At 37.6% G+C, this 12,632-nt stretch overlaps 1 protein-coding gene across 3 annotated transcripts in view; it reads right to left on the bottom strand.

The window, feature by feature from the left end:
* Positions 1-12,632, bottom strand: part of DCAF6 (DDB1 and CUL4 associated factor 6) — an 81,574-nt gene that overhangs the window by 60,145 nt on the left and 8,797 nt on the right. For all 3 annotated transcript variants that reach the window (XM_027722393.2, XM_027722397.2, XM_027722358.2), the window contains exon 2: positions 5,629-5,690. In XM_027722393.2, coding sequence (XP_027578194.1) covers positions 5,629-5,690 — 62 coding nt within the window. The remainder of the gene's footprint in view (positions 1-5,628; positions 5,691-12,632) is intronic.

Here is a 12,632-nt window from a genome sequence, read left to right on the forward strand (position 1 = left end):
CATGACCATTATTATTTCAAGTAGCCTCTAAAATACCTTCAAGTGCCAAACTGCAGCCATCATCATTTTCTGCTGGCTATATTCTGTTGGCAGAACAACTGCCTTAGTATGATGAATCAGAATGGATTATAAAATTAATAACAAAGAACTTTGTTCTAAATCCTTTTCTTTTTGGTTTTGCTAGTTTTTTTGTTTGTTTTTTTTTTAATTCAAATGTTTCATTCTGAGCCCCCCAAAAAACAAAACCAATTTTTGTTTAAAATAAATACACCCATTTTAGTTACTGCTTTAATTGCAAGCTTAGTTGGGGTTAGTTGCACAATCAGAGTTAGCTGTTTCAGGTGGATCACATGGAGAACACCTTGATACACTCAAGTCTAGGAACTTTAGGAGAGACCTTTGTGTTACCAGAGTTAGCTCTCAGCAGCAGTCAAATATTGTTAGGGCTCATTAGGCAATGCACACAAAAGCAAACACTATTCTGCCAGAGTATACATCCATGCATGGCAATTCCATGTCTTCCACACTATTCAGTTTTGGTTCATGTCCTGCTCCCATATTCTCCTTTTCTATTTAGTGCCCCTTCGAAAAGAGAAATTGTGACGAAGAGTTACCAGGGTGCTCAGAGATATCTAACAACTTTTATTGCAAGAACAAAATAATTTGTACTACCCTGATGCTTATGAAATCCTGACTGACAGGGAAAAAGTAAGAAATAATTTTCTGTGGATCTTTACAGTATAGGAATGGAAGGCCTTAAATTAAACCATCACATGACACACTTGGCATTTTAATGAAACTGGAAATCATTGTCATGGAACGTTCTAAACATCAGAAGTGGAAGAATATACATATTTATCAAAGAAAAATGAAAAATTATCAGAAACAAGCATGCACTGTCTTTACTTCCATCTATCCATTGAAGTCTGATGTGTTCTCTAAAATACCCATCAAGCACTGTCTGCTTCCCCTGTCTCAACTTCCTTCAAAAATATGTACTGGCCACTCTCAGGGCCAAGTTATTGGGCTCAACTGAGCATTGGTGTGACCTTGCATGGCCACTTTTATGATCTTATAACTCTGGCTGTCAATCACCAAGAACCACTCATTCAACCAGCCCCCAGAACCATCTGCCATCGAAATAACCTGTCCTGACAGCGACTGTGCTCTGAAAGTGTTGTCAAACATAGCACACTACTACAGCTAGAGCAAGCACTAAACCCAAGAATGTTTGTTTTCATCTACATTTCCCTTCAGGCAGAAAAATGTTATCATTGCCCTAAAGAAACCAAAATGCTAATATAGGAATACAGGAATAGAAACCAAAACAAAATACTGAAAAAAACGAGGAAGCTACCAAAAAGAATTAAAAACACGATGTGAGAAAGAAGAGTTAGCAAAGGAATTAAACAAATTGAGGGGGTGGATGTGTATATTTATGTACAAAATCAAAATCAGAAGGACAGGAAAGCAGAGAAAGCATTGAAGATGCAAAGGGGAGACAAGATTATATAAATTGTAGCATCACAAGCCTACTCAAGACATCAATCATTCTCCTTTTAAATTCCAATTTCTTTGCAATGATTGCCTCAGTGGAGCAATTTCAACACACTCTACCCAGGCCAAAGTTGGTGCAAAAAAAATCTTGAAGTGAGATGACATGACCAGATGTGTACTAGAGCTCTATAACTAAACAGGCTTTTTATTCTGTACCCAGTCACCTTCTCGATATTGCTGTCCATAAATAAACCAAAAAATAACAAAGGCTCTCAGTGGGATAAGCTTGATCTTTTTTTTCCAGACAACACTGACTTTCCAATAAGTGATCAGTCAATATACACAGCTCTCAGGACAACCTATTGACCAGCTCTGAATAACCCAAATAAAATGGCACAAGGATCACTAAAAAGAGATGCTCAATAAAAGCAGATAAATAAAAGTTCTCATCTCGTTCCACTGGTAGCAAACCCACTTTTAAAATATCCTCTAAAATGAGGACTAGCTAGAAAATTGGTCTGTGTTTCAAAACCCTGTAGAAAAGCTACATATGTGCTGCCTTCACAGCCACTTAACACCCAACTAAAAGCATAATGTAACAGTAACTCCACCAAGGGTTTGGAATTCTTGGGAAAAGGTGTTAGAGCCAAAAGAAAGGAGAGATTAATCACCAATGGCAGACAGTTACTAACAAGGTAAGAAAGTGTGTGTAATTAGCTTTTTTCTATTAAGTATTCCACGTTATTAATTGTATCTAATTTAATTTGTCACTCATCTAGCCTTGCACTGGGCACTTTTGATTCATTAGTCAATTAATCAAATACAAATTTATTATCAAAGACAATGCAGGAGGCAGTGCAGCCAATCTTAAAAAAACTGAAAAAGCAAAGTCCTCACTTCTATGCCAAGTGGCAGGAGAATCAACTCTTTCGTGAACAGGATGAATTAACAGAATACAAGAAATAGAGGAAAGGAAATAAAAATGACTGTAGATATTCGGAATACCAGGAAGATCTCCCAAGCAAGGAAAGGGGTGGAAAAGGCAGTGCTTTTCATCTGTGGAGGACAAGGTAAAAACTGCACATTCTAACAATATACAAACTTCCTGTACTAATTCAAGCACAGCTTTGAGGACTACATCTAAAAATGTAGTCATGCCTCCCAAGTGCCATCCTGAAGGAGATGTGTGCCACAAAGAATGCTTGTTTGCTACTGATCTAAATGTCTATACAAAGAAATGAAAAATTATTCTTCCAGGTAATCCTCTTTACTTTAAAAATGTAGTGTTTGATCATGTCAAAGGCTCCATCTACATTCTGCATCTCTACCTTCCTCAGCTTTCAAAGGGCCAAAACAGGAAGAAAATAAGCCATATTTTAAATGCAATTCAATATGGTTCAGAGTTGCTTTATCCTCTACTTTCCTCAGGCTTCGTTGCTGGTGGTCCAAATTGATTGGCTTTTAATGTTTCTCCGTTGGATTTAATTACTTAACGAAGAAAACAGCTCACGTAGCTCCATATGTTCCCTCATCACCTTAAGCTCCCTTTAGAGCTTAGAAAATGGCAACTTCTGGCACACGTATGACTTCACTGAATCTGACAATGTGAATCCTGTTGAAAGAGGGAAATCGTGCCCTGGAAGGATGGTAAGGTTACAAGCAGACATCAGTAAAGTAATTCAATTACCTCACATACTGCTGTTAGGAACTGTGACTTCAAACCAAGTGGAAAACTGGACTGTTTCAAAGATAATGGTACCTAAACTGCGAGATGAAAATACACCTCAAACAAGAAGGTGCTGTGGTAATATTAGTGCTACAAGAGCAAGTATACTTGAAGTAATTCCAACAACTAGTCCTTTCTTCACAGATATCCCCACCTGAGTGTGACTATACTGTTGTATTTCCCATCAGATCTCTCTTTTGTGTAACAAGAGACCAAATGGCAGGGAGGAATCTGGGCTTTACTTTTATCCTCAATTAGTAGAAAAGTTCCTTGCCTTAAGTAAGTTGTCCACCTTGTCCAATTATACAGTGTGCTTTATATAGAAAATATAAGTCACAACTTATCCAACAGAACAATGCAAAAGTTCCTAAAAAACCCATCCAAACAAACAAACAGCAACCAAAACCAACCCACAAACCCCTGCCATCCAACCCTCATAAAAACCCCAACCACCCCAAAAAACCCAAATCCAGGAACACCCTTAATAAGACAATAAGGCATTTATTCCCCATATTTGAAATGCATACTGACTCAGCAGTTGTGAGAAATAAAAAAAATAAAAGACCCTAATTACCATTGATTGTATAATGACTTTAATCAGTAAGAGCATTGTAATATCTCTGACTTTTATTTCACAGATGTTTTTTAAGCAAATAGTAAGAAATGACACTGAGTGGTTGTTGGCCATACAAGATTATTCCTCACAAAAGACCACACAGTAAGGACATCAGAACTCCCAATACCCCATTCTTTAAAGGTGAAGAGTTCTGAGCAAATTCACCTTCTAGAGACATTGTTTTCAAACTGTAGCAGTATTTTAAACACCTGCAAGTGATGCTGTAAGTTCGCAATTAAAACATTTTCCTCCCGTGGAAACAATTAAGTTAAGCCACATGTTAAAGCATTTTTTAAAAGCCAGGACAGTCAAATCAAAAGTAGCTTTCAAATACATATCCACCAGATAGATCCAAGAAACACCAAATAGCCAACACCAAATCTGCAATTTTCATTACATGAAACAGATGTAAATTAAAATAGAGATCAGTCACTCCATTTTTAACAGGTAGTGAAGCAACCCTATTTTCCTGTCCTCTGTTTTTAGAGGAAAAAAATACTATTTTTACAAGACAACTAAGAAAAAAAAATAAAAAACCCAATCAATTTCAGGAAAAGAAACTTGAAAAATTTCATCTTAAGTATTTGAGGAGAAGAAAAATTACCAGAAGAGAAATTGTAAAGTAAAAAAAAAAACACTGTTACAATCTTGAATATAAAAAATTGATATATAAAAAACTTTCTACATATAGATTCCTAGAATGGTTTGGGTTGGAAGAGGCCTTACATCATTCTTATAACATTTCTTGAAAGAAAAAAAAAAAGAGAAATCAATGCATTTGTTTCATTACGTCAATACCATCTGTACCAGAACATTAAACTTACAGTGGTAGCCAGTACAGGAGAAGTAGCTGACATTTTATGCACAGCAATTCTAATCCTTGCCTTCTCCAGTCTCTCTAGTCTCTCAAAAATATAGGCACATCCAAATCATCCTTCTGATCTCAAGAAGGATGTTGTTAACATCCGTTAACAACACTTTTTCTTTAAAACCACTCCTGTGCCAGTTAGCAATTATAACATTCCTTAATTTAAAACTATAGGTGCAAGCAACTCAAGCTAAAATAATCCTTACATTTGAATAGCTTTAGAAATAAAGATGGTAAAGTATGAAAGTTACCCTTAAATTTTCTTTTTTTTTATAGCATACTTTCACTTTTCACATATCTTGTACAACAAAGACTTAGAGAGTCATGAATTTCTGCTCTATTCATCGAAGGTAACATGGCAACCTCTTTGCCCTCTACCTAGTTTAAGTGAAACCTTTTATTTAAAGGAATATGATCTAAAATATTTGGACCACTTTCAATAATTAAGTACTCAAATAAACAATATTTCGAGTTATGGTATTGCCTTTCAGGGGAGGCTTGGTTTTGTTTTCATTGTCTCTTTAACTAAGCATGTAGCACTTGATCATTTGCTTTTTAGACTTGGAGAATAAATCACTCAAAACACTAATACAAAATATATCAACATAGCAAGAAACTGCTAAAAATACCTTTTAACATGAGTCCTAACTGAAAAGGCACGAATGTGTTTTACTGGCACTGGGTATTAATTCATTCAGCGCTAGACACAGACAAGGATCAGACACTTTGGTTCAAAGATAAAGTGTCAGATGTTTAAGAAACAAATACCTAGAGAATTCAGATATAGGTCTCAGCAAACAGAGTTGTCCTGCTCAGCTTTAATGCATAGTATTTGCATTTTTAAGTTAAGGAACTATTACCATGGCAACAAAATCAAAATTTAACGTCTTTCAACAAAGAAAAAAGCGACAGGTGACTTACACATCCATCATGCACATTCAAGGTTGCTTCAAGTTTTAATCTTTGGATAAATTCTCTTCTCCCTGTAAAGAAAAACACCAATTAATTACTTTTTAAAAACAGTAACACTGAAGAAGTAATTAAGACCCTGCTAATGAGCACTCACAGCTTAAAACCTAAAAATAAAGAACTAGAATATAAACGTAAATCTTGAAACAATTCATATGGTATCGTTATTTCAGTAAAGAACTGAAAGGTGATCTTCCAAACATTGCCTACAAATCTACATCTCCTCTTCAACCAGAGAAAACCCAGCTTCAATTTTGTTATTAACGTTGCATTTGGAAAAGTAACATTTAAGACCAGTAACATTCCCATATATTTAAGGGATAAAATGCAGTGGAAACTTTTGGAAAGATAATGTGAGAGAAAGAAATGAAGGGGAAACAAGAAATCTATAAATGCATATTGAATAAGGCAAGGCCCCCAGAAATTTATGTACTTATTCCCCATATACAAACTGATTTACCACTGCACTTAAAAGCACCACTGTACAAAACACATGAAGAGGGAAAAATAAAGTATATTGACAAAAATGTGGTCTTTTCCTGAACTAGATGTTTAAGCACACAGCTTTCATTTAGTTCAGAGTGCCCCCATTCTATGAAAGCAAGTTATAATGAACCTAATATTCCCTTGAAAGCACTTTCAGAAATACTGATGAACCTGATATTTTTACTTGAATCCTAAAAGCATTTAAACTCAAGGATCATAAACTTTTTTTCTCTGTGTTTGTACAACTGTCAGAACAAAATTCCAGGTAAAAATATCAAATTGTAGATCTATGCTCGGCCGCATTGTTTTCAAATATGAAACTATGGAATTCACTCAAAATTGACCTCCCTTTGAAGAAACAACCGAATCAGGAAAAGAACTACAAGGGCATGTAGCGACAGGACAAGGGGGAATGGCTTTAAACTGCAAGAGAACAGGTTTAGATTAGATATTAGGAAGAAATTGTTGGCTGTCAGGGTGGGGAGGCCTAGGCCCAGGTTGCCCAGAGAAGCTGTGGCTGCCCCATCCCTGGAAATGTCCCAGACCAGGTTGGATGGGGCTTGGAGCAACCTGGTCTGGTGGAAGGTGTCCCTGCTCATGGCAGGGAGATTGGAATTAGATTATCTTTAAGGTCCCTTCCAATCCAAACCATTCTGTGATTCTAGTTCACTATTCTTTCTTTATCCATTTTTTTTTTCCCCTGGAGGAACAGATTTGACCATAGGTTCTTAATGGTTGTGTTTTCCACCTTTCAGTTAAATCCTATTATTTTTACAAATCACAGAATGATTTCTGTATTTTCAATGAAGATTTCTGTTTTCAGGCTAATTTGATTTCACTTGTTTGTAAGTAAGTGTGAATACAGAGGTGGGAAATATCACCTGCTGCATCCTTGTATCTCACTCTGCATGACAGAAACCCAACAATTTGCTGCTGGGCTGCTACTGTAATGCAAAATACAGTAAGACATGACCCCCAGAAGCATAACTTCATTAAGAAAGGCATACTCCACAGGCCAACACAAAAATCCAGTGTTTGCCAGTCCCATCACACTTTCAGTTGCAGAACAAAAACATTTGACAGCAGTGGGTGATTCTTGGGCACTGCATATCACAGATCTGGATGTGAGGTGTGCTTGCTCAGAATGCTCTGGGCACACACACTGAAGATCACTAATTAATTTTTAAAAACAAGCAGAGCAACAGACTCTTCTCTCCTTACTGTGTGCTCTAGTCTTAATCCAAACCACTTAAACCAGCAAGTGAGAAGCAATAGCTGTATTCCAATCCCATCTTCAATTGCAATTTTTATTTCCTTAGAGAAGTCTGTTGACAAAATTAGATATGAACTGACTTGCTCTCATTGTTAGATTAGGATTTTTTGGTCTTAATAAGGACACTGTACCTATACAAGTTTCAGTAAATGTTTAACTTGAGATGCAGACATAAGGTGACTCATATATTTAACACTTGCCCATTTCAAAAACACTAAAAACATGTGTTGGGATTGCACATGCTAGTATATGTTATTTGTTATATATGTGATTAGCTTTTTATCATTTGATCACCATCTATCTAAGTACTGTTTCGAGGAAGGAATTAAATACAAGCAAAACTACAACACTTATGGTTTCCTTATTCCCTAAAGTAAAGAGGGGGCAAGGGAGAAAACAGTTAAAATGTTTTGCCTCCAAAAACCTATTTGATTAAGTACTAAACACCATAAGACAACTGAATGGATTGTTTCTAATTTGTCTTATCACTTAAAACTAGAACCACCGTGAAAGAAAAAACTGAAGTACTCTAATAAACTGACCTGAAGAAAATATTGCCTCTGCATTTGCTGTTGTTAAAAGCTGAGTAAAGTCAGTGAATTTGTGTTCCTTGTACTTCAGCAATGACTTCCACAGGTTCACTGGTTTGCTAACAAAGCTCAGCAATAAGTACTAGAGTACTTTTCACTTGATTATTTTTGTCACTGACCCATTTTTATCACAGAAAAAAAAATAAAAACCCAATCCTTTCTGGGTTGTTTTGTTTTATTCTTCAGGTGCATCACAACTGTTATTGTTGGATGTTCTAACAGTCAAAGGACTGCCAAAGACTCTGCTCTCACAGGTGACAAGAATCTTCACAATCCTTAACTCTCATTCCCATTAATCCCACGGATACCTGAGCCCTCCTGGCTCCCCTTTGAACTACGACGATGGAGGAGACCCCAGTCTTTGACAAAACCCCAGAGAGTACTTTTTTCTTTCAAAATCAGCATCAAGACCTGTGTCATGTTTTGGTTTTTCACCACCCAATACTGTGTGCAGGCTCTTGTGAGAGCCAGAAACTATTCCTCTGTCCCCTTAACTAAGAACTGCCACTAGAAACAGAATCATTTCTTTCTGTGAGGGTGTTTCAATATATCGTTTCCTATATTCAAATAGGGCCTCTCTAAGACAGGGATCAAGTGACCAAGGTGTCATCACCAAGATTATCTCACTGGACAGTGGAGCACACATGGGGTTTGCTCTGAAACTGCTCAGGTAAAGCTACGGACAAGAATCCGATAAAACAAACCAAAAAAAGCCCTCTTAAATTTCAAATGGCAATGATGAGCCCCCTGTGAAGTGTTTACGAAGCTGAAATTTGGAAAGCTATCAAGCTAATGCTCCACCCACCCATTTTCACTAGACATTGTGCACCAGCTGAAGCCTCAAGGTCCAGTACCACTCTCAGCAGAACGATCAATAATACTTTCAGTTTTTATCCATCTACCCATTTTCACCAAACATTATGCACTGCTGAAGCCTCAAGGTACAGTGAAACCCTCAATATAGTATTTTTTTTTAGTATATATTGATCTAGAGACTAGAGGACCATTTCCAAGGCCATGTTCTATTTGTGAAAGAAGCACCACCTTGAGTCATTCATAATATAAATTTAAAGATGGAAAAGCGGGCAAAAGAGAAACTGCAGCTGCTTCCTTGTAACTTTATTGCTACAAAACATCCACTGCACACACAAGGTCAAACCAAAGGCTGCCTTGCTGCTCCCATCTGGAGAATTACCTAACTTGGGTGTTTGGAAGCATTCACAGCTCTAATCTCGCTTCAGGGAGCAACACCAAAATACCACAGTGTCCCTTGTATTCCCGGCTCACCATCCTTATGGCACCGTTTAGGTCACAATCCTCAGTTCAGGAATCGCTGATCAGGTGCTTTCTACATGGCTATTTTGGCAGAGGTACACATGCCTTTCTTTTGTAAGCAACTTTGAGTCAAAGCTGCTTTGGAACTGATGACAGCAGAGAAGTTAAATGCTTTGAGCATGTAAAACCTTCTTATATTTAAAACTGTGCTCCAGAATTTCCCACTGAAGAAGTACAGATCATTTCACAATGAAGGTTTAAAGTACATTTTAGCTTTAAAGTACATTTGTGCTCTACAGAAATACAACTACACTTTGATCCAAAGCAGCACCACCGTGGCATGAGACGCTAAAAGACAACCCTTATTCAGTAATAGATCCCATTTATCAAATGAACACTCATTTATATCAAGCTGGCTCTTTCCAAGGCCAAGTCCCTCAGCGCTGGCTTGCTGTGACATTTGGAATGCCCTAGTTTAAAACTGAAATGGAGCCAACATCTGTTCCCAATGCAGAGCACATGTTATCTTGCACTCTAAGTGCATTTCAAAACCACTCCTGATTTTTCAGGGTAGAGTTTACGGGTTTCTGAAGCAACTCCACGAAAAGATGGCAAGTCCAGTTCTTCTGTATACAGTTTATTCTGCTCAAACTCTACATCGTTATCCAATATAACTTCTGATCCACACCTCAACAGGCTGTTTTTTCAGCAACCAGAATTCTCCATCTACCACACAGTAAGCAGGACTACACACAATATGCACTGAATTAACTTTCATCGAGGTACGTTAAAATTCTTGAAGATGAACTAAAATCCTGAAAATAATTTGTTAGCTGTATGGGCTGACAGTGGCCCCATTTTATAGTCACTCAAACTGTGACACGGGAAACTGAAGCAATTTATCAGAGGAAAGAGTGAACCAGCAGTGCTGCCAGAAACCAAATCCATCGGTGTGACCTCCAGTCCTTTGAACAAGGCCCTGAGTTATATTTCTTTATTGTTCTGTACTACTGTATAAATGCCAAAAAATTATAATCCTGGCTCTGCCAGTGTTTAAAAGAATACCTTTCAAGTGACTATGAACAACTACTTTACTATGGTTTAAGTTCAAAACAGGTTAACCTGATTTTTTCTCTGCTCTTAATGATACATCACACAGTCTGAAAATTTGAACACTACAGAGAAAACACAAGATATTTTAGTGTCTCAGAAGAGACTCATCATTTTAATACGTAAGAGCTTTGCTACTAAACACCCAGCATCAAACAACTTGGTGTTAATCAAGCTGGTAACTCAAATCCTAAGACAGGCTTAAGGAATGAGCTTTATGTGTTAAGAAACACAAAACCTTCAGCTCTCAACACTAAGACAGAAACTACAGAAGACAGGATGCTATGCCCTCAATTGCAACCCAGCAAGCCTGTAATATCCCATGGTGAATATATTGATACAAAATTTTACCTCAAATAAAACCCACAACAACAAAAAAAAGGCAGCTCAGCAATGTTTTATACATTTTAGGGTAATTAAAAAGCATTTTGAAAAATAGTCCTGCTTAGGTTTGCTTCTGCTGTAACATCAGATAAGATTTGTTTGCATTTGTGGCAAAGGCTGTAATTAAGTTGCAAACACATTTCAGATATCAAGTGTTCACTCTTGAATATAAGTTCCCATTGGGCTCCAAAACTACATGCTACAAGCTACACACACCAATGTGTTTAATTTCTGTTTGATATTTGCCATGTTTTATCATGCCCGAAAGATACTCAACACTTAAAATCCAACTGTATTAATATCAATTGTTCAATGTGTTCTCAGTGACAGAAATGTGGCATAAAGTACAACTCCCTGTCTCAGAGGAGGCATTTTATCTGTTCTTTCCAAGCACTAGTTGTCAGGTGAGTGTGCTGTGCTGACTAGTGCTAAGTGGATTTCATTCACAAGTACACCATATTCTGACAGCTCTCCTGCCCCCTCACACTGCCCATAGTAAATTCTTCTGTATTGTTCCTGCCACAGATTGCAGCTGAGCAGAAGGTAAAACAGGTGTGGTTTTGCAACAGGAGAAAAAAATGCCAGTTTTCAGCAATTTTGATATTTAGTGGATCCCTTAAAGTAGTCCAGTGATCATATACAAACTGCTCACTGAGATAAAGGCACTTGAAATTTTTATATTATGTCACGAATATTTCTAATTTCTACAGAGCAGAGGACAAAATTCATTATTCATGTGACAAAACAAAGAGAAGCTGTATCTATGTAAAAGACAACCAAAGGCAAAAAGATAACACGTACCACCTTACACTTCTCAACACAAAACTATCTGAAACAGCTCAAGTGATTAACTGGATCCAGGATTAACCACATGCAAAAGGTTTCTTCTGTTTTCTCCACCAGCACTAAAATATGTCTCCCAAGGAAACACCTCGAAATTCTGAAACAGATGGCAACACAAAACCAAAGAGTCACCAGATGAAGAAAAATACACTTGAGCCCTGCTTTCTTCTCATCAAAAAGAATCAAAGGAGGCTTCCACTAACTGAAGGCAAAAAAGGAATATTATGCAGAATGTTGTAAATCAGAGTAAGGAGCATTACTGCAGGTTTCAACATGTTTTTGGAAATTCTTTTTGTTGACTTTGAAAAGTCTTCATCTGAAACTGTTACATGGAACAGCAATGTATGTGGAATATTTTCTTATAAAAATGATATCAACGTAGTAACCCAGACAATCCTTACAACACTGGGTAACACCCATCAGGTACGTGTTCTCAAGCACTACCTATCTGTGTAACACCCCAGGTTAATTAGGAGCTCCACTTTCCAGCAAGAGAAGATGATTCCAAGAAGCTGGAACAGGGGGATTGTTCTACCCCAGCACAAAAGTCTGAACCGCTCACAGCAGAACCAGGATCTGTCACCTGCGAACTCTCACCCAAAATGAGTCCTGGGGTCTGGAAAATCATAGCAGAAGGAAAAATTACTGGAATCTGCTTTTAAGAGGGGCACATTCCTAGCAGGCATGTCCAGGCTGAAGAGGTGTGTGTCCAGTACTGCTGCAGTGCTTCCATTACCTCCGAGTGTCCGGGAGAGGCTGCTGATCCTCCCGGTCAGCCACCAGGACCACTCACACCAATTTCGGACAAAGGCTCTGGGATAAACAAAAGCCTACTATTTAAAGTTGTTTAAGCTCACTGGATACTCATTTTTAAACAGATTAAGTGATTATACAGGAGCTTACCAAGGTATCTAGAGAGACATGTCTTCTAGCAAAAAAAACCAAGCAGGGCCTGCCTTTCCCACAAAGGTGTCCCAGTGAAAACAAGAACCTGG

The sequence above is a fragment of the Pipra filicauda genome, unplaced genomic scaffold (genome assembly GCF_003945595.2).
Source record: "Pipra filicauda isolate LSUMZ 115617 unplaced genomic scaffold, ASM394559v2 scaffold487_size526621_pilon, whole genome shotgun sequence".
Taxonomy (NCBI): domain Eukaryota; kingdom Metazoa; phylum Chordata; class Aves; order Passeriformes; family Pipridae; genus Pipra; species Pipra filicauda.